A 23,367-nucleotide genomic window follows, 5' to 3' on the forward strand; every position below is an offset into this window, starting at 1 on the left:
TCGCAGCTTAGAAATCTAGTCTCTGAAATATGAACACACTTGGGGGACATTAAAGATTAAACAGTACATTTTCACTTCATAGAAATATCTACTTGGGTGTAGACTGCCATCAGTCAAATATGGGTCAGGCAAATATAGTGAACCAATTTCTTTTTTCTTTTTCAAGTATAGTCTCTACGGTCCAATAGCTCCATTGCAAATAACTACGGCTCAGTCAGCTGAAGCAGAGATATTTGGACCAGCCTCTGCCATTCCAGAGGACGAAAAAGAGAAAGTCCAAAGCCTTAGGGAGAGTGAAGAGGTGAAGAAGCACTCAGTTGTCTGGGAGATATGCACCCATTTTTCCCGGGAGAAGAAGCTTAAGGCACTCTGGGCCATCTGCAAATGATGTGACCCAAAGCTCAGCAGGGAGACGGGAAGGCACCAGTCCTTTGGTGCATCTACCATACGTCACCACTTGAAGTCGAAGCGTAAGAAGGAGTATGTGAAGTTCCTGCAGAAGAGAAAAGGAGCAGGATACCATGGATACGACACACCCCTTGAATGTGCCACAAGAGTTGAAGGAGGCCGCTGACGAAAATAACCTGCACCAGAGCATCTTCATACTTTTTTGTACGGATTGCAAAATGAACTTCTGGTAGAGAGATGCAGGGAGAAAAATCCCAAAATTGGTACTGGGATGATGGCAGAATATTATCTAAAAGTCCATCGATTAAACAAAAAAAAGGTTAGAAGTGGCCGTTTGCTTCCAAATAACTTCTGTTCTCTGTTGTGATTACCTTTCCTTGCAAGGATCATTGAAAACTGCGTAGAATCACAACTTAAACAACATATCTGAAATTAAATGAATTTCATGTGAGCTTCAGACAGGGTTATAGCACAGAGACCACCTTGCTTTAGGTAGTTAATAATCACTTTGCATTCTAAACAATCAAATAGCTTGTCTTCAGTCATTCTATGTTTATCAATATCTTCAGACTGTAGGGCATAGATGACATTTGACAGAGTTTCTCCTTTCCTCGCATACACACATTCTGACAATCAGGTTTCAATCCAACATCTTCAGCGTTATCCTTGACTGCAATTGTGTTATCATTGATAAAGCAAAATCATTGGACTTCATTGCTAACAAAAGACATAATCGCCAATCACAAATTATTACTGCGGCTCAGAAAATCACACCTCCAGATGTGATTATTGTGGGAAATCGGGCAGATTTCATCCTAGGAAAAGACCTCTAGATCATTGTTGGATCCGTTGTTCAGTAAAGACATGACTATGGCAACCTCTTCTTGACCAGACTACAAAATGTACCTGTTGCACATCCATTGGGAGTTTTGCATGCAGCGGGATGCTTTGTCACTGTAAGCAAAAACGAATCCACATCACCTGCTTTGCTTATTCAACAGTTGCTTCTCATTGAAGTTAGAATACTTTAGAAGACCGAATGCATCACTTACAAACCATACACTCAGCCCCTCCTTTGTACTTAACCAATAATTGACTTTGAGCAGGAAACAGTCAACCAATGCCAATAGCTAACTGTATCAAAAAACAAGTTGTATTCTTGTATTCACGTTTTTCTTATTGTATTTTCTTTATACTTAGGCAACACACACAAAACTGAAAGTTACAATTGATTACAGTCGTGTGAGATCACCATTTGCCGAAATTATGGACTTTTGAAATACCACAATATGTGACAAAATCACAGTCATACGTGTACTTGTGTGCACTCCAATTACAACATATAAGCAAAATGGTGATACAATGTCGACGTTTCGGTCCTCCTTTGGTCTATACGATCCTTAGGACCATCATCAGGACGATGTAGTTGCACATGTATATATCTAATGAAAAAACAAGCTTAGACTTTAGTGATTCGCCTGCATATCAATATATAATCGTGTTGCTTCACACAGCTGAACGACAAATAGAACCACGTAAACCAGACTACCCAGCGGGTGAGAAAGACACTCAGTGTCATTCCACATTCCAGTGTCACACACCAAGTGAAAAACCACGTGAAAGTTTATTCCACACTAATTAAAAACATATTAAAAACATGTCATCTGAACTTAATGTGTATTCACCTTATCCTTAGTAGTATAATCCCAAAAGAAAACTGGGATTCGTTACCTCAGCAAAGCTTCTCAGATAGAGTTCTGCAACATAACATATACTGATCAGAATCCAATTGATCTCGTAATTTATCTAATGACATGAGAATACCTAAAACCTCATCCACTTCGAGGCTACTTACATCAAAGATTCACAAATCAACAATGACCTGTAAAGACATGAATCAAGGCGGAACTTCAGTATACCAGTTCACAGTGCAATCAAATCAAACTGTGTCATGCATATACATATAAAGTCGCCGTGTGCCAACACACCCAAAGTGTCTAGGGGAAAAGGTACTCACTGAATAAAAGTGAAGGTTACCGATCACCTAAACAGAGGAACAAACGGTCACTGACTGGATTAACTTGGGCTATATGATCTCCCAATATACAAACTCACAGTCTGAACAACGTATGATAATAACTTACTGGGATAGACAACTGGATGCGTCTAGAAGATCGCTCCGTGGACTCAGCTACCACGAGACCGAGTAACCAGAATACCGACCGGGCCATGTTTAAAAACAATCGCCAACACACGTTTTCAATGATGTCACAGTGTTGTATTGCAAGCGGCGGCCATCTTGTAGTGGATATATAGTCATTGAATAGATAGCCCGATATAGGTGCATATTTGTTAAAAACCAGGTGTCTCGTTGTTATTAACCCCACAGGGTATGTTTTTATACTCAATTGTGCCATAAAACTGGCTGATGCCCAAACAGTGTTCATATGGACAGCGACGTCGTGCCCCCATCGTGACTCTACCAGCAGTCTGTAATAGAGAGGCTTTGTATTTTCAAAAACAAACCATACAAGTTCCAACTTGTCACATAGCACCATTAAGTTGGATAACAGACCCATTAACATGATGTACATCGTAATGTCACCAAGTGATGATGAAGTGTTTGTAGCTTAACAACCACTCCAAAATTGCACCAGTTTAAATGAGGGTCACCAGAGTATGCCACTCAATAAGTGAATTTAATCCCTCCTCCACTGTTTTACATGACCAGATCCATTTGTTCTCCCTCTGTGTGAGCAAACTATCTACATCAGTACATCATCTGGTGTTTTTAACAACTTTGAGAACAAACCATTTCATTTGTGTTGGAGTATGTGACAATGCTTGGTAATGTTCTACTAGTGGTGCAGTCTGTACATTGCACCGGATGTGAGATTGGTGCTGTAAAATTCGTTTTTTTATTTCTTGTGTCGTTTTACCAATATAGGTTAGGTGACAAGGACACTGCACACAGTAAATTACATTTTTGGTCAAACAGTTCGAATGGTCACGCAACACAATTTCTTTGCCATTCATATTAGACATCTTTACAGTCAATGTGGTGGCACAAGCAGTACAATTTCCACATGCATAATGTCCTACCACAGGTGGCAATCCCCATAAGTTCTGTATTGTGGTAGGTGCTGGATCTTTATATGCCCTTACTATGTAATCCCGTAGATTTCTTCCTCTTTTAAAGGCAAACCGTGGTATTTGTAACTGCGGTTCAACTTTCCTTATCAGATGCCAGTTATGTTTTATTATCTTCACTATGGCATTTGGCTCTGTTCCAAAAGTGGTTACACACGTGATGGGTTGTGAAACCTGTGTAATAACAACGAGACACCTGGTTTTTAACAAATATGCACCTATATCGGGCTATCTATTCAATGACTATACTTGCAATACAACACTGTGACGTCATTGCAAACGTGTGTTGGCGATTGTTTTTAAACATGGCGCCGTCGATATTCTGGTTACTCGGTCTCGTGGTAGCTGAGTCCACGGAGTGATCTTCTAGACGCATCCAGTTGTCTATCCCAGTAACTTATTATCATACGTTGGTCAGACTGTGAGTTTGTATATTAAGAGATCATATAGCCCAAGTTAATCCAGTCAGTGACCGTTTGTTCCTCTGTTTAGGTGATCGGTAACCTTCACTTTCATTCAGTGAGTACCTTTTCCCCTAGACACTTTGGCTGTGTTGGCACACAGCGACTTTATATACTTTATATGTATATGCATGACACAGTTTGATTTGATTGCACTGTGAACTCGTATACTAAAGTTCCGCCTTGATTCATGTCTTTACAGGTCATTGTTGATTTGTGAATCTTTGATGTAAGTACCCTCTAAGTTGATGAGGTTTTAGGTATTCTCATGTCATTAGATAAATTACGAGATCAATTGGATTCTGATCAGTATATGTTATGTTGCAGAACTCTATCTGAGAAGCTTTGCCGAGGCAACCAATCCCGGTTTTCTTTTGGGATTGAACTACTAAGGATAAGGTGAATACACATTAAGTTCAGATGACATGTTTTTAATTAGTGTGGAATAAACTTTCACGTGGTTTTTCACTTGGTGTGTGACACTGGAATGTTTTTGTCTTTCTCACCCACTGGGTAGTCTGGTTTACGTGGTTCTATTTGTCGTTCAGCTGTGTGAAGCAACATGATTATATATTGATATGCAGGCGAATCACTAAAGTCTAAGCTTGTTTTTTCATTAGATATATACATGTGCAACTACATCATCCTGATGATGGTCCTAAGGATCGTATAGACCAAAGGAGGACTGAAACGTCGACATTGTATCACCATTTTGCTTATATGTTGTAATTGGAGTGCACACAAATACACGTATGACTGTGATTTTGTCACATATTGTGGTATTTCAAAAGTCCATAATTTCGGCAAATGGTGATCTCACACGACTGTAATCAATTGTAACTTTCAGTTTTGTGTGTGTTGCCTAAGTATAAAGAAAATACAACAAGAAAAACGTGAATACAAGAATAAAACTTGTTTTTGATACAGTTAGCTATTGGCATTGGTTGACTGTTTCCTGCTCAAAGTCAATTGTTGATCACACAGGTGACATTGTTATGAATAATTACATTGAATCAAATGATTCCTCTAGGGGCAATTGAATTTTGTTATTGAATATACCCAGTCCCTGGGGGATAATTGGGTGGCTCTCTGTTTTCTGCATTGGTGCTAGACAGTTAAAAGTGCACCGGCACTAAGAAAGGACTGGAATGTGCCGTATAATGGTAAATATGGTGCATTCCTGCCCTTTCATACCGCGCAGCAAGGTGGCTTGTGTTGCATAATTTTTTGATAAATATGGACCCCAGTGTCACTACACAGTAGAATTTGTCCTCAAACCTCCATCATTCAAGAAAAAGTGTACCATAGCCTAATGCTTTTCCAGTACTGTGACCCAAACTTGGCACTCACTTTCCTAGGTACCATCCTTGTTCTTGCAATGCTCACAAACAATCTGAAACTTCTTTTTTATAGACACTTACAACCTGGCTAAGTCTAGAAGCTTTTTTGTTTCTCTGTTTTTTTTTTCGTTATCCTTTATTTCATAGTTAATACTGTCTCTCCGTTGGTTTCAAGCTTGTTGCTTTTCTCCTCTCCCTCTTGAGCCTTTCTTCTTCTATGTTTTAAGTTAGTCAATGTTTCCTATGTCTTTAGCTTATTGTGTTAACTACACTTGTATCCTTATTCTCACTTATTGGTTGGTCCACTTTTTCACTACATTAACTTGCCAGAGAGTACCCTTGATAAATTGGCTTTTCGTGTAATTGCGTTTATTTGCCCCTCTCCAAGTTCTACATTTGGATTTTGGATTTCCTTTCTATTGTCATTTAAGAACAAAAGTATTTCTGATGGAAACTTCTAACTGAAGATTGAACAAGATTTGACTATCCCCAGGTGCCTAATAATTTTTCATAGCAATTACTCCTCCGTGGCAGCCGGTGGCATCAGACACAAAGAGACCCTGCACAGTCTCCGGAAGCGATGGCAAGTAGCCACATATAAGCACTGCCCCTGCACCCTGATACCTGTTCTTTTCTTTCTGTGCCCTTCAACATTTATCCATGCCTGTACTCTCTACTTTGTCAGATTTTACTCATGCTAAAATCCCCTTTTCTTCAGACAGTGTGCAGGAAGTAGATGTAGGTCATGAATCCACATGATGTCCACCATGGGTGCTTAGAGTCTAGGAACGGCTCAAAGTAATGCAACAAATGCACCCTTCAGCCATCGTGGACCAGAAGCAAAATGTTATATCACAAACCAAAAAAAGTGATGTAGGTTGCACTTCAAGTGTCGGCCTTGCATGTCTGGATTGGGGCAATCATTTGGCAGAAGTGGGAGTCTTGGGTCTTTGGTCCGAGTGGAGCAGATGCTCCATATCAGCTCCATGTCATTCAGTTTGTTCTAAAGGCCTTTCTCAAATCCATCAATGAGAGGCCATTTCAGATCTAGAAAGACACTACAACCACTGTGTGGTACTGCAACAAACAGGGTGGTGTGATGGTTATGGATCCTGTGTCAGGAGTCACTGCACCTTTGGAAATGGCTGGAACAGGGCAACTCCCCAGTAGTCCATTATTTGCCAGGTTTGTGAATGTCAGGGGTGACGAGGGGAGCCAACCACACCTGTCAGACCAAAAATGGCATCTTCAACTGGAGGTGGCTTAAGACCTCTTTACTTGACTGGGATGTGCCTTGTTTGGATCTTTTTGCAACTGCAGAGAGCACACAGTGTCACAAGTAAGGCACCCTGGAGTTTCAGATGTAGATTGCTTGAAAGACCTGGTCCGTCAGCAGTGGGCGCAGGTCTCCCTCTACTACTTAGTCTCCTACCCCAATTTCTGAAGATGATCAGAAAAGACTGGGTTCAGATAATGTTGAAAGCTCTGGATTGGATCAGGAAAGTGTGGTACACTGACCTGTTGAGCCAGAGTGTTTGTCTTCGGATTCTTCACACCTTCACGCGGACCTTCTGTCTGAGCAACCGGGCATAGTCCGCACCTGAATATCCACAACCTACTATATAGAAGGATGGAAAAGCAGCAACTGAGTGGTTTCAATTTACCTGTTAAAATATCGGAAATTATTCTAGAGTCTAGGGGTCCATCTACATAATCTGCATACATCGGCCATTGAGGGAAGTTTGTGGCCTGGTGCAGAAACCGTCAAGTTGATCCTCTACAGGCCAGGTTATCTGATGTTCTGTTGCTTGTGCGGTCTTTGGCCCAGAAAGGTTTTGTAGTGGATGCCATTAAAGGTTACTTGTTTGCTCTTTCGGCTTTTCTACATGGGCCTGACCAAGCTTCATTATTCAAGTGGCCTTCTAAAGGGACTCACTTACATGTTTTAAATGAATCCTTTCGTTATTTTTTCATTATGACTCAACAGGAAATTCACTTAGACCTACGTTCCTTACACACGCCTTTTAAATTCATGCACAGCTGTCCTCTATGACTGCTAAATAGCAATAGATTGCCCCTCATCGCAATTACTGCTGTGCGCCTTGTCAGTGAGCTTTTAAATAGAGTGCACAAGTCAATAACCAGCTTTTCACATGCTTTGCCAGTGCTACAAAAGGAAGGATTGTTCAGAAACTAACCCTGCCAAGGTGGATATCCAAGCTAAGAGCGAGTGGTTTAACACTAATGGACAAACCCCAGGCTGCCATGCGGGCATGAGTGCATTTGTTCACAATCACTACTGCCTCAAAAGTACGGTCCTCGAAGAGCTAATTTACTTGCTTGGTCCTGTTGGACTTTTTGGTGCGAGTCCACTACTCAGACCCTCCAATGTTCTGGATGGACTCCTTTGGTATCTATTCAAAATAAAAGGGATCTGTGTTTGGGATCATCCATCGGAAGAACAAGTTATTTGCCGTTGGTAACCTTGTTACTGGTGGATATTCGATCTAACCACCGATTCCTCACTGTCCTCCTTCCTCCCTTTTTTCTTTGGAGTGGACTCCTATTATTCTAAAAAGGTCCCTAGCTAGATTCAGCACATTGTAATCTCCAATCTGTCACAATTGATCTGTATCTGAGGGCACAGAAGACTACAAGATAAACTAAGATCAACACACAGGGCAGGTATCTGTATCCAGTTCCCTACCATCACTTCTTGGGGGTGGTGCAAGGTCACCACAGAGAAAGGCACCACCTGCTGGTGCTCTTGAGAAATAGCTATGAAATATTCCGGATACAGTTTAGCGCCCAGGTTTTTCAATAGGCGAGCGATCTGTGGTTTGAGAATGCATAAAAAAAAGCATTACAGATGATAAGTAACTTGTTTGTGTGCATTGACCCCACTTATACTTGTATGGTACATTTATTATTTTTCTCTTGTAACTCTTTCCCACTATTTTAGGGCGCTCTGACTCCTGTTATCACCACAAAACAAACATATATTCAAAAAAGAAGAGGTTTTCTCTGTAGTTAACATTTTATTAACCCAGTGAAGGTAGACCAAATCATTGTTGGTTGGAGGTCCACACTCCCAAATCTACCAGCGATGCAGGCTCATATATGCTAAAGGTATCAGGCCATCTTCCAAAAGAGAGTAGGCATTGTCTTTGTCTTTCCTGGGGCATCTGTCGGGGATATGAATTACTGCGCCTGCCTCCAACTCCATATGCTTTCAGCAAGCTCATTCGCCGCATGCCAGCCACCGGGATGAGTCTATAGGTTTTGTTTGCATTGCCGAACCGATAGAATAGAATGTACCTTCAGAGTGACCGTGTCATGAGAACAGTCTTCACCGTGAACTTTAAATGAAACACTTCAAAACTCACAAAGTCAAGGAAACCTTGATTCTCCTTCCCCAGATACCTCTCCACATGAACACACATTAAGCATTCTCCATGGAAAACAGAGGCAACCTATTGAACATTTGGTTGCATGGTCCACCAGAGTCCCACACACTGATAACTTAGCTCACACATAATACTCATGTTGCGTCATGTCCATATCCCCACTATTGAAAGTGATTGTTATCACTTTTAAGCTGGCGTACATATCATACAAATATTCTATAGTTTAATGTAAGCGGATAAAGCCAGTGCCCCTGTCCATTGTCCTAACTGTCAGTGTCCATCAGTTTTCCTTGCTCAGAGCTGGGAGTGCTTTTCCACTGAACTGGTTATTAAGGGCCTGACTCCAGCTTGAGGCAGGGTACATATGATGAAGAGATAAAAGACCCTCTTCCCATGCAGAGGTGTCTTCTTTTGAAAGCTATTTGGATGGATTTCTCCTTCCCTTACACGGGAGAGCTGAGACCTGTGAAAAGTTATTGAAGGCTCTTATGTAAATACACTAAAATGGTCTTGTTTTATTTCCCGATTTTGTTGGTGGTATGTTTAAAATGCATGCCTATTCCTCAAGGGCTGCAAAAAGATGTTAACAACAGCACCTTCTAGGCAACATGTGAGGGTGCCCAGGAATGCAGGTAGGTTTACAATGAGAGCTGAAGGTAATGAGTGCATACACATGCAAATGAGATCATAAAAACAACATTGCAGTAATTGGCTCAGAGTGTCTAATAGGACAATATTAAATTAGTATGTGTTGGTAGAATGTTTTGGTCGTCTTATGTGAGGGGGCCGAATCCTGGCAAAATTAACAGGAATTGACCATTAGTTGGACCGGTCAAGAGAACAGAGGTATTTCCACATTAGGTGAGGCAGAAATACCAAGGTCGCGGTCATTGCCTTTGGAGTGTGTTGAAACAGTTGCTTGAAAAGTCAGTTTGACAGGGACAAACCTCCTATGCTTTTAGGGATGTGGTCCCCTGGAAGGTTAATATCAGCAATGTATGTTTTGTTAGAAGAAGAGACTGGGGCTGAAGAAATGTGTTCAGAGAATTCAGGAATGTAGGGTTTGTTGTCACTAGTGAGTGGTAACTAATATGAAATATAGCAGAGAATGTAGGTATGGGACCCAGTATGGGACAAAGGTTTTCAAAAGTAGAACAGGTGGATGAAGACCGATACTTCAAAAACAAGGCTGGCGTCACTCACCCTCATCCAAAGGATCTACACCCATATTATGAGTACTTGATTGGTGGACGATTGTATAACCGTCCGGTATCAGTTAATTAAAGATGTTTTAAAAAATGAAGGGGTAAGCCAGGTTGACGAGTGAGGTACAGAATATAAAGGTTGTTGCAAGTAAACAGGTCATCAACATCATTAAGTCATCCAGTGCTGAGTAAGTATTTATGAGCATGAGTTAAAAGGAGTCTAAGAGATGGTGGTTGAGGAGGTGAAGTGTATGGGCCCCATTAGGATGGCGGCGGATCGCCCCCACCGGTAGTTACCACCGGCCTGGCGGGGCGATCCGACCACCATCCTCTCAGCAAAGACCCCCAGCCATATTACAATGGCTGGGGGGTCCGTGGCAGACAGAAAGACCGTCTGCCACTTTTCCGCCTGGTCGACAAGTCAACCGGGCGGAAAAGGGTTCTATATGGTGCCCCACGGAAAGGCATGCGGAGTCTGCCTGCGGGGGCCCGTTGCGGGACCCCAGGGACTCCGGTGGGGGATGCACATAGGGGGTACCTATGGCACCCCCCTACAGTTCCATGCACAACATGCCTTCCTGGCATTGTGGCGGGCGGTGCTGAGTGCACCGCCCGCCACAATGTTAGGAATGTAGGATGCGCCCGCCACTGTGGTGGGCGCATCCTAATGGCCCCCACGGGACCCCCGCCCTCATGGCGAGCGGTCCCATTTCTCGATACCCATCCTAATGACCCCCCATGTGTTTCCTGCGTTGATATTTATGCTAGATGGGCATGGGGGTGATTGTACAAGGCGAACATTTATGTAATTAGTAGAGGATGGAAATAGGGACACAATACTGTATTGTCTTTGTACAGAGTTTGGAAGAGTATGGATCACAGCCAAAGCAGACATGGTGATATAGGCATTGCCTTTGCTGCAACTCTTGGACTTGAACGCCTTGATGGATGGCTTGAAGAAGTAAGAGGCATGTGATCTGATTAATAAATCTAGGTGCTGCTGAGGCTGATGAGAAAATGGCCTCTTCCTATTTGGAAACAAGAATAGCAGAGTTGTCCCTGTAGCCAAGTGGCGCAATAAAGACTACTCAAAGGGAGTTGGGGATCACTTCTAGTTGAAGCATGGTACTTAGATGGTATATCCCACTACATCACATGTGGTATATAGCATGGTAATAATATTAGACCCACTACTTCAGCCTAACCACTAAATTGCAAAATACATGATACTTACAATGTAGTGGTAGGGATATAGTGATTGTGATATTATTGCAGCTCAGTATTCTTGACTTCCTTATAAAGTTCTACAACCCAGTCCACAAGGAGCACAATAATATATTGAATACCATTTTTATGTTCTAACAGCTGAATTTCCAAGTCAGATCACTGTACTATTTAATTTGTGAAACACAGTCTGATGCTCTTATTCTTACAGGCATTATCCACAGAGTCAGTAGAAAGACTTCCCGTCTACAATAAATCCGCTTGGAGACATTACAAGACGAGCCACGAAGCAGATGACTGGTGTGTGCCAAGCAGTGAACCAAAGGACATGACCACTTACCGCAGTAAATAGTTGTCTCGGCTAATGAAAATATGATTTCAGTTTTGATGGACATCATTGTCATGGCAGCTGGCTAAAGAAATGTACTCAACTATTTTTGTAAAACCTGGAAGGAGAAAGTGCATTATGGGGAAGATTGACATTCACCATGCTTTCAGCTGTAGCTTGTTTTCATCCCCTTGGCAACATACACAAACATTCACTAATATATATATTTTTTTAACACCACTCATAATGGAGTGGGGGATATTTTACTTTTACCCAAACCTCTCCTATATGTCTTCAAGTTTGCCTGAGTGCAATTGGGAATGATAGGAGCTCACAGAAACCACTGTTTTTAGTAACCTAATGGTTTCATTTTGGTAAAAGGAGGCACTGATGAGTGGTGTTAACTAGACAGTTATTAATTGACTGGAACCGCACAAAGTAAACAGTAAGCCTGGGATGAAACTCGTACCCTTTGTTCTCGTTGTAAGTTACAAGTTGTCAATATTTCCTACATATGTAGAAGAAAGTTGAAGAAGAAAATGTGTTTTGTACTTTGTCATGGTGTTAAGATGACAAATTTAGTTTTTGGCAATTACATATTATGAGTAATTAACCTTTGTAACAATCCTCGTTATTTTAACATATTAAGTAGTTGCTAACCTGATGTAATACAATCTGCTGTTCATGTTGTACCTTCTTCATGAAATGTTTGCACCTTTTCCAATTTGTTTACTTGTTTTCCATTGCCTTCCAGTGTACATGTTTGGGGAACATGTAGACCCTGCCTGCCAAGTGTGCAATCACTAGTTATCCTCCTTTTGCAAGTAACGTCCTGATGTATTATACTGTTTTGTACTATGGGCAAGAAAGGGAACTCCTGAAATGAAGTATTCAAAAGAACCAGTTTAGGTTTTCTTTCGTCAGTAGTCACAAAAAACAGCCACGTGTGAAACACCAGTGCATGATTTTTAATCCAGAGTGGGATACTTCACCTCCACACTTAAGAGAGATATCTCTGGTGAAATGCTTGCTTCTCAGCTATGCGAAACCTGCTTCCAGAACGTGGTTCACGCGCTGTTCCTTTGTTCTTTAACGGCATAAACAGTGTTTACCTGTGACTTTTGATTTACTTTCGGTGCTGTCAAATTTCTGTAAGTGCCTTGATGTGGCACTGCTCGTCATGATTGTTGACTTGGATATTATATACATATATTTACCTTATTTATCAACTTAAAAGCTGCTACGGCCATATTCTGCTTTTGTGAAATGTTAAAGCTCTTTCGAGGACATGCAGCGTTATGCATTGATTGGAGTAAATCTTAAGTCTAAAAAGACTTCTTGAATTTTAGCGACGACCAGTAGAGTCTGTGTGACCAGTCTATAACGCTGCCTGAAATGATGGATATTTACAGTGGAAGATTCTAAAATGTCTAATTCCTAGAATAGGTTCCCATTTTTGTTGCTGTTTTATAGCTTTCAATGATTTTGAAGACACAGAGTACAATCATATTAAAATGGGTGCCCACGAAAAATCTAAATTTTCATAGGTAAATTGAGCTTCCATAGGTAAATTGAGCTTCCACAGAAATAATACGAAAGCTTTCTAGCCCTTAGTAATATTACGAAATTAAGAGAAAATGATACATTTCTCGTTTATAAGATAAGTAATATATTTTTAGTGTTAGCTCACTGCTGGGAAAATTGAATACTTTTGTGGGATTAAAAGTCAATAAATAAAACATTGCAAGAAACAACGTAAAAAGACAACATTCACAGTGCACGAATTTATCAGGGAAATTAGTTAGAAGCAGCAAATATTAAAATAAATGAAGGAAATCACTGTACTGAAGTTATATTATTCTTGTGAGATATATATATATATATATATTTTGCCTAACGTTTGTGATGAACACTCATATAAAGCAATTGTGAAAGAATAAACTAAAGAGTAATTATTAGCACTTTAAGCAAATCATTGTGACTGTCATCGTTCACATTATTACAGTGAATAACTCATAACTGTTTAGCAACACGTTAATATGTAATACATTGTGACATTATGTAAATGTGGGCATTTGTTAATATCATTCCGATTTGCACAGTGTGATTTAACATGCTTTTAAGTGATGTTCAATATTTAAAAAATATGTGCTTTTTGTAATAATTTAACATGTTCTGTTATGTTATTTTCGGTACAATAAATAGAAGTTGATTTAATTAAGCACTGTTTCTTGTACACTTCGCGATGACCGAAGCTGGGGAGTGGCCATTTTACACAAAAATCTGTATGTAGTGAGCTTAATAAAAGTCACATTTTAGTTGAAATTCTATGGCAGGACTGGAGACGAGAATTATGTGTCTCTCTCCCGGTTGTTTTAATCAGGGGTAGAAAAGTGCAGTTCAGTGAGTCCCATTCTACAATTTTCGGCATGTTTTCCCTTATTGAGGTGTTTTGTTTGCATTGAGCAGTGAAAATGCCGGTGTCCCCTATGATCTTCCGGTCTTGCATTTACAGCCAACATGGCCTCTGAACCGCAATCAGATGTCGAGGAGCCAATTGCTACATTTGAGTGGTGAGAATCTCTACCAGGCCATTAGTGCATCTGCACACATTCAGGTGGAATAGGCGTTAGCAATGGCCTTAAAGCTAGTCAAATCTAATTTACTGAGCCTGCCTCAGCATGTTACAAATCAGGAAGGGCAAAGTGCTTCAGATGTCGTAACTATGTCCAAAGGAAGACCTCCTCTTGCCAACACCAATGGGAAAATGACTAGAGTCTCCGAATACCCCTTTTAAACTTTGAACACAGCCTTTTTGGCATAGACACAGGGGATTCATGAAAAGGCGCAGCAGAGCCTTTAATACCCGAGTACCCTGTCTCTAGTTTTCCTTCTCAAGATAATAACCTGTGTCTGAGATGGTGCCAGGATCTCACCACACTGGCACCCCAGTAAAGGCCCCTACATGCAACACATCTACTCACTCCTCTCCAACAACTACCCCTTAGACCCTTGAACTCAAGCTCATAAATACTCACTTAGTAGTCGGTGACTCATCTGACATTGATGGACTGTGTATTCGCAACAACCTATATATCTCTACATTACTCGTCATCCTGGTTTTCCCTACATTATCCGCCTTCTTTAATGAACTAATTCCTGACAGTTATACAATTGTCCAGCTAGCAAGCACACATAAATCCAGGGATGTCTTTGCGCACATTTGTCCCACACTGGGTCTCATACCCATGTTCTCTTTTGCATTTCCTATTATCTACCACCCGCTTGGTTACAAGAACCCTGCATTGCTGAATTCTTTGGTCGTGTTTCTTCAGCTTCTGTCTTTCATTCTAAGATAACATACATTGCTGATATTAACCATCCAGGGGACCACACCGCAAAAAGCATAAGAGATTTGTTTCTCAACAGTATTGCTGCAGTCAAGCTGATTTTTCAAGCAACTGTTTCAACACACTCCACAGGCAACAACCTTGACCTTGTTATCTCTGCCTTACCTAATCTGCCAAAACTTGAGCCTTCTTGGCTGGTTCAACCACTTTGCAGTCCTATTTCCGGTTTTCCTTTTAAGATGAGAATCTGTGTCTGAGATGGTATCTAGACCTCACCATGCTTGCACCTCAGTATAGGCCTACGCTTATGTCAGAGACTCACTGCACTTGCAGGAGCACTGTCACGCAATTGCCAGGACAAATCAGCTCCGTTCTCATGTGGGAGTCGAGCTGGCTGTAAGGGTCCATATGCCATTGTCTGGTGCACTGCTGTGTTGGAGGGGGTACTGCAGCCTCAAACACTTTGTCAACCCATGCTCTGGGATCAAACATTGTCCTGCAGTCTGCCAGGTGACTGCCGCCAGGAGAAGCCAGGAAACCCTATAACCTTTGGCACCTTCTTGCAAGACATCCTGCTGTGGCGGCCATCTTGGGCAGGGCCCGCTCATAAAAGAAGGGCTCGCCCACCGCAAACCACCTGCTATTGACAATCAAGCCAGCGGTAAGAGACCCAGAAGTTCCGTCAATGTGTCTGGACCTGTTGTGCCCTGGAATAGCAGTAACTTGTTGAACCATTCATTTAGTCTGCCAGCCTGTGAGCTCAAAAAGAGGGGTAAGTTTCTTTTAATTCATTTTTTGCACTCGTCATTGAATTGAATTTTGACAAGCCTGAAGACTCCTTAATCAATCAGAACTTTGACCGAGCATAAGTCTTCTGGTTTATTTAAAACTGTTGTAATTTTGTATATGCACAGATTTGCTTGTGTATTGACTTTTGAATCTAATTAGCATAGGTACATTGATTTATTTGCCAGTGAGGAAATTGGCGCCTGGAAGCCCTCAATTCTTGGGACTATTGGAACTTACACCTACTGGAGCAATGTCCTGTGGGACAATATAAAAAGTTTACTGGTTCTCAGTTCAGAGTTCTTGTTCATTACCTCTTCTCCAGTGTTCCAGTTCCAAGTATCAGTCTACAGATTCCCACAACCTGTTATGCTTAGAAAACATACCATCAGAGATGGGTCTGTTTTTTTAATTTTATTAAAGTTACTTAAGTCTAATTTTCCTGGTTGTGCCAATCAGAGTTTCGTTTAAACATTCCATAACCTTTTGCTGGTTCTATTTCTTGGAGTTCCCTACATAACTCATTCCTCCCCCGCATTGCTGTGATTGGCCTACGTATTTATTCGTAGCTACCTCATCAGTGCTAGGGTGGCACCAGGTACCATTCTGCTCTTGCATAAGTGTCCCAGTTTCTCGACAGGCCCCCACCCTTGCGGCGCCCCTGGGGATTGCCCGGTGCCCGCTATGGCCAGTGCGGGCCTGATGGTCATGATTCAGATGAATTCCAAATCAAGAAACGGTGGCCATGGTTGACAAATTTTGAGAAAACGTAAGAGGCATGAGAAAAAAATGAATCCTTCACTGAATCCTGATGTTTATGCACTGATGGGCTAGATGACGTATTCTTTAAAGGTGAAATAATGCACCTGAGGTCCTCAGGCTGGACACCATCACCCATGATGGCAGCTAATGTCCAGACCATGTTACACATACCAAAAGGAATGTTAGAATCGCATGCTTGCAGAGTGCACATGGACCCCCTTGGGAAAGAAAGTTGCTTGCATTCAAGAAGTAGATACTTACATGTCTACTTTCCATAGCAAAATCTCAAGAGAAGCCAAAAATGGTTTAGGCAGGGCCTGGCATTCATTCTAGGACAAAAAGACCTAGCGTTGATATCTAAAAAAAAAACAAGCATTTGCAATGCAATAGGTCTCGCATTAGGAAAGTTTGAGCTTTTGGTATTGTAAATGACACATTTTTTATTTATGTTTTGTTTTTGAAAATAGCGAAATTAATAGCTTTGTCATTTACAATGCCAATAGTTATAACTTTCGCAAATGTGACACCTATAGCATTAGTAATGCAATATGTGTTGTATTTACGTGACTTACATGTATTGATATTACAAATAACAATGGCTTTTAAAATGTTTTCAATAATTAATACTTAAATAAAAGTTATTGTAATGTATAATCGCAATAGCTTAAAGTTTTGTAAATAACTTTTGTGTAGATTCTGTTCAGTGTATTTTAGTGTGATGAAAATCCAATAACAGAAGTGAAATATTAAAATCGTTTTGTTACATTTGTAATAAAGCTTGAAACATTGAGAGAACATATTTGAACCAGGTGTTGTTGAATGGTTGCACAAATTGATGCTGTGGTGGCGCTGAGTGATGTTGTGATGGCGAACGAGTGATGCTGTGGCGTTCAGTGATGCTGTGGTAGCGCATAGTGATGTTGTGGTGCCCCTGAGTGATGCTGTGGTGGTGCGGAGTGATGCTGTATGCTATACTATATTTTGTTTTGCTATCCTATGTTTTGTTTTGGTATGCTATGCTATGTTTTGCTATCCTATGCTTTGAATTGTTATGCTATGCTGTGTTTGGTTATGTTATGCTATGTTTTGTTATGTTATGCTATGCTATGCTTTGTTATGCTATGTTTTGTTATGTTTAATTATGCTATATGTTTTGTTGTGTTTTATTATGATATGCTTTGTTTTGCTATGCTATGTTTTCTTATGCTATGCTATGCTATGTTTTGTTGTGTTTGGTATGCTATGTTTTGCTATTATATGTTTTGTTTTTGCTATGCTACGTTTTGTTGTGTTTTGTTAAGCTATGCTATGTTTTGTTGTGTTTTGCTATGATTTGTTATGCTATGTGGTGTTTTTTATGCTATGTTTTGTTATGCTTTGTTATGCTATGTTTTGTTTTGCTATCCTATGCTTTGTTTTGTTATGCTATGCTATGTTTAGTTTTGCTATCCTATGTTTAGTTTTGCTATCCTATGCTTTGTTTTGTTATGCTATCCTTTGTTTTGTTATGCTATGCTATGTTTTGTTATGCTATGCTAAGCTTTGTTTTGTTATGCTAAGCTTTGTTTTGTTATGCTATGCTATGTTTAGTTTTGCTATCCTATGCTTTGTTTTGTTATGCTATGCTATGTTTAGTTTTGCTATCCTATGTTTAGTTTTGCTATCCTATGCTTTGTTTTGCTATCCTATGCTTAGTTTTGCTATCTTATGTTTAGTTTTGCTATCCTATGCTTTGTTTTGTTATGCTATGCTTTGTTTTGTTATGCTATGCTTTGTTTTGTTATGCTATGCTATGTTTTAATATGCTATGTTTTGTTATGCTATGCTAAGCTTTGTTTGGTTATGCTATGCTATGTTTAGTTTTGCTATCCTATGCTTTGTTTTGTTATGCTATGCTATGTTTTAATATGCTATGTTTTGTTATGTTATGCTATGTTTGTTTTGTTCTGCTATGTTTTGTTATGCTATGTTTAGTTGTGTTTTGTTATGCTATGCTCTGCTTTGTTGTGTTTTGCTATGCTATGTTGTGTTTTGTTATGCTATGTTATGCTATGTTTTGTTATGCTATGCTATGCTATGTTTTGTTATGTCTGCTATGTTTTGTTGTGTTTTGCTATGTTTTGTTATTCTAAGCTTTGTTTTATGTTATGTTATGCTATGTTTTGTTATGTTATGCTATGTTTTGTCCTGCTATGTTATGTTTTTTATACTATGCTATGTTTTGTTTTGCTATGCTTTGTTATGTTATGCTACGTTTGTTTTGTTATGCTATGTTTTGTTCTGCTATGTTTATTTGTGTTTTGTTATGCTATTCTCTGCTTTGTTGTGTTTTGCTATGCCATGCTATGTTTTGTTTTGTTATGCTATGTTTTGTTTTGCTACCCTGCTTTATTTTGCTATGCTATGCTTTGCTATCCTATGCTTTTTTGTTATGCTATGCTGTGTTTTGTTATGCTATGCTATGTTTTGTTATGCTATGCTGGTGAGGGTGTGTGGGTGAGTGAGGGTGAGGGGGTGTGAGGGTGAGGGGATGTGAGGGTGAGGGGGTGTGAGCGGGTGTAAGGGTGTGAGCGGGTGTGAGGGTGAGTGAGGGTGGGTGAGGGTGTGTGAGGTTGGGGTGTGAGGGTGAGGGGGTGTGTGAAGGTGAGGGGTGTGAGGGTGAGGGGGTGTGAGGGGGAGGGTGTGGGGTGGTGAGGGTGTGGGGTTGTGAGAGGGAGGGGGAGGGGGTGAGGGGGAGGGAGGGGGAGGGAGGGAGGGGGGTGAGGGTGAGGGGGTGTGAGGGTTACTGGGGTGATGGTGAGGGAAGGTGTGAGGGGGTGTGAGGGTGAGGGGGTGTGAGGGTGAGGCGGTGTGAGGGTGTGTAGGGGTGTAAGAGTAAGGGTGAGGGGGTGTAAGGGTGAGGGGGTGTGAGAGTGAGGGTGAGAGTGTGGGTTTGTGAGGGGGTGTGAGGTGGTTCGGGGGAGTGAGTGTGGAGGGGTGTGTGAGGGTGGGTGAGAGGGTGGGTGAGGGTGAAAGGTGTGCGAGGGTGAGAGGGTGAGTGAGGGGGTGTGTGAGGGTGAGGGGGTGTGAGGGTGAGGGTGTGAGGGAGGGTTAGGGGATGTGATGGTGAGGGGAAGTGAGTGTGAGGGGATGTGAGGGTGAGAGGGTGTGTGAGGGTGAGGGTGTGGGTGTGTGAGTGTGAGGGTGTGTGAGGATGAGGGGGTGTGAGGGTGAGGGTGAGTGTGAGTGAGGGTGTGTGAGGGGGTGAGGGTGAGTGAGGGTGTGTGAGGGGGTGTGAGGGTGAGGGGGTGTGAGGGTGAGGGGGTGTGTGGGTGAGGGTGAGGGGTGTGAGGGTGGGTGAGAGGGTGGGTGAGGTTGAGAGGGTGGGTGAGGGTGTGTGTGAGGGTGAGGGGGTGTGAGGGTGAGGGGATGTGACTGTGAGGGGAAGTGAGTGTGAGGGGAAGTGAGTGTGAGGGAATGTGAGGGTGAAGGGATGTGAGGGTGAGAGGGTGTGTGAGGGTGAGGGTGTGTGAGGGTGAGGGTGAGTGAGGGTGTGTGAGGGTGAGTGAGGGGGTGTGAGGGTGAGGGGGTGTGAGGTTGGGGTGTGAGGGTGAGGGGGTGTGAGGGTGAGGGGTGTGAGAGGGTGTGAGGTTGAGGGGGTGGGTGAGGGGTGTGAGGGTGAGGGGGTGTCAGGGTGGGGGAGGGTGTGGGGTTGTGAGGGTGAGGGGGTGTGAGGGAGGGTGAGGGTGAGGGGTATGAGGGTGATGGGGTTAGGGTGAGGGGGTATGAGGGTGTGAGGGGTGTGAGGGTGTGAGGGGTGTGAGGGTGAGGGGGTGTGAGGGTGAGGGGGTGTAGGGGTGTGAGGGTGAGGGTGTGAGGGTAAGGGTGAGGGAGGGTGAGGGTGTGTGAGGGTGAGGGAGGGTGAGGGTAAGGGTGAGGGAGGGTGAGGTTGTGAGGGGGTGTGTGGGGGGGTGAGGTGGTGAGGGTGTGTGAGGGTGAGGGTGGGTGAGAGGGTGGGTGAGGGTGTCAGGGTGTGAGGGTGAGAGGGTGAGTGAGGGGGTGTGAGGGTGAGGGGTGTGAGTGTGTGAGGGGGGGTGAGGGGAAGTGAGTGTGAGGGGATGTGAGGGTGAAGGGATGTGAGGGTGAGAGGGTGTGAGAGGGTGAGGGTGTGCGAGGGTGAGGATGAGGGGAAGGGGGTGTGAGGGTGTGAGAGGGTGTGAGGGTGAGTGAGGGGGTGTGAGGGGGTGTGAGGTTGTGGGGTGGGGGGTGTGAGGGTGAGGGGGTGTGAGGGTGAGGGGGTGTGTGAGGGTGAGGGGTGTGAGGGTGAGGATGAGGGGAAGGGGGTGTGAGAGGGTGTGAGGGTGAGTGAGGGGGTGTGAGGGTGTGTGAGGTTGTGGGGTGAGGGGGTGTGAGGGTGAGGGGGTGTGAGGGTTAGGGGGTGTGAGGGTGAGGGTTAGGGGGTGTGAGGGTGAGGGTGTGTGTGAGGGTGAGGGGTGTGAGGGTGAGGAGGTGTGAGGGTGTGTGAGGGGGAGGGTGTGGGGTTGTGAGGGTGACGGGGTGAGGGTGAGGGGGTGTGAGGGTGAGGGTGTGTAGGGGTGTAAGGGTAAGGGTGAGGGTGTGTGAGGGTAAGGGTGTGTGAGGGTGAGTGAGGGTGTGTTGTAGTGTAGTTCCTATTTTCCCATAAGCCCTGCGCATTGGAATAACATAAACAGTAGTATTGACGTAGAAGTGCGGATCTTCCAGGCCTCTACTGACTATGCTAAACTTAATTGGGTTTGTTACCAACTAGCTCAGAGGTCACTGGTAACTTTCTTCTCTGAATAGGAAGCGATCAGCTTCCCTGGTACAGACCAGAAGGGATTCAGTTTTCCAACAACCGTGCAACATGACAACTTTGCTCCTCAGATAAGAGTCAATCTATAGGGTTGTGTGAAACAATAGATAGTTATTTTACTCAGTCAGTGGTTGTGCAGTTTACTTTCACAATATGTAGAGAATAGAGAGACGGGCGTTTTCAATAAAGGGTAACATTTATTGAACAGTCTTTCTTCTCGTACAAGAGAAATGAATTGCCACAATTGCAAGACTTGTTATTATAAAAAGTATGTACAGTAAGATGAGTATTGCGAAATAATACTGTAAAAGCATTGATATGGTTTCTTAGCCATACAATGGTTTAAAATGAATAAAACATATATGCATTCATATATACATTAGGCTAAAATATTCAACTGGTGCTTCTAACTACGCCTACCCCAGTGTACCTGACCTAAGCCTAATACTTGGGAGGGGAGTAAGTAAGTAGCTTTAAGTTAAGTTAAGTTGGTTTTGCCAAGGTTTGCTTCAAGAATTCTCTTTTAAGGGTTTAGTCAACACCATACCTCTGGAATAGATTGATGGAGGTCGATATCCCAGTCACCCGCAAGGGTAGACTAGAAACGCCGGAGCTGGATTTCTCTGCAGGAGAAAAGACAGCGTCTCTCTCAGCGCGTCGAGGAGGAGGAGGAGCAGCGTCCGCGGGCAGCTTGCATCTGCTGGGCTCTTGCAGGGGACGGCTGTTCAGCTCCTAAGTTCACCACACCATCGTTCGCTAGTTAGCAGCGATAGCAGTAGCGATAGCAGCTATAGTATCATCAGCATAACAGCAACTTCAGCAGCAGCGAGACAGCGTTTGCTTAAGGCAACGTTGGTAATATTTATACCTGAAAGGTGCCTTGTTTGACGTAAGTTTTTGGACATAAGACGTCAATAAAGATGTCACTAGGAAGTGATCGTCTATCAGTGCTCATTAGAGTTCTATTACTAATCAAAACATAGCAAGCGGGGATTTCCAGGTTGCTGAGTTTTTATCTTGTTGAAGAACTCGGAGTGTTAATCTAGGAATCTTAGATAGTAACTTCTGCTATGTCATTGCACTAATTGGTTGCAAAGGAAGTGGCAGAGAAAGCGATTCTGAAATGTGGCTCTGTTCGTGTGAGGCCAGAGACGAGTTTCTGAATATTGCACTTGAACGGTTATGCCAATATAGGGAATAAATGGATTTATAGCCGAATAGGGGCATAAGGTCACAGTATCGATCAGGGTCCTAGATTATAACGCAACACCCACTCCACGAATTCATGTCCATCAAATTACTAAAGCTAAAGCAATAAGATGCATGTGTAACATTGCCCACCCCAAAATACATATATGCATTTGAAATAGGCGTATTTGAAATACGTGAAAATTTAGGTACTGTACGTTTTTTGAAGCATAGAAATCATTCAAAAATTATAGCATATGAAATCAATGAACGATTATGCAAAAAGAATTACACATGAAATATGTCTGAATACAGAAGAAGGGCGAGATAATTTCATCACATATTAATACATTGCAGTAAAATGTGCTAGAGGCTGGTGTAAAGTTATTATGTCTCTAGATGTATTTAGAAATAGAAGTAGAAGCTTCTGTTCTCTATGAATAGTTTTACTTTAAGCAAAGAATTTTTAGTGCCAAAAAAGGGTGAATATTAAAAAGTGTTCAATTCAAAAGAATCCTTGTTTGAATGGGGAAATTAGAGTTCCAACGCTTTTAGCAGTTTTTGTTGTTCAAAACTGAAGGCCGAATTCAGAGTTCATGGGAACGCTGTGTGTCGGAATGCTTCTCTAAAGTTATTGTTTCTGTTCGGGTGAGAACATCATATCAGACAGGCTCTCAAAGAATTGGTCTACAAAATCAGGTGACAGTTCGACCAAATTCGATAGTGCTGTAACTTGGCAGGTGTGAGAATGATTGCTGTCATCAAAGGCTGGATCAGCAATGCTCACAGAAGGTCGTACCTGGGTGATGTTGCTTTTGTCACTCGCTCCACTGTTACCACCTAGTTGTAGCACAGGAGTCTCAACGAATGCCGTCATCAGGATTGGTAGCCGCTGGGGACAACACAATGCGTGAGCCGTTATCGGACTTAGCAAAGTATCGATAT

At 42.4% G+C, this 23,367-nt stretch overlaps 1 protein-coding gene across 2 annotated transcripts in view; it reads left to right on the plus strand.

Moving 5' to 3' along the window:
- Positions 1-13,744, plus strand: part of PDK1 (pyruvate dehydrogenase kinase 1) — a 598,915-nt gene extending 585,171 nt beyond the window's left edge. For both annotated transcript variants that reach the window (XM_086956138.1, XM_086956137.1), the window contains exon 11: positions 11,407-13,744. In XM_086956138.1, the coding sequence (XP_086812264.1) occupies positions 11,407-11,547 (141 nt within the window). In that variant the 3' untranslated portion in view covers positions 11,548-13,744. The remainder of the gene's footprint in view (positions 1-11,406) is intronic.
- The last annotated feature ends 9,623 nt before the right edge of the window (positions 13,745-23,367 follow it).

This window comes from Lissotriton vulgaris, chromosome 2_1, assembly GCF_964263255.1.
Source record: "Lissotriton vulgaris chromosome 2_1, aLisVul1.2, whole genome shotgun sequence".
Taxonomy (NCBI): Eukaryota; Metazoa; Chordata; class Amphibia; order Caudata; family Salamandridae; genus Lissotriton; species Lissotriton vulgaris.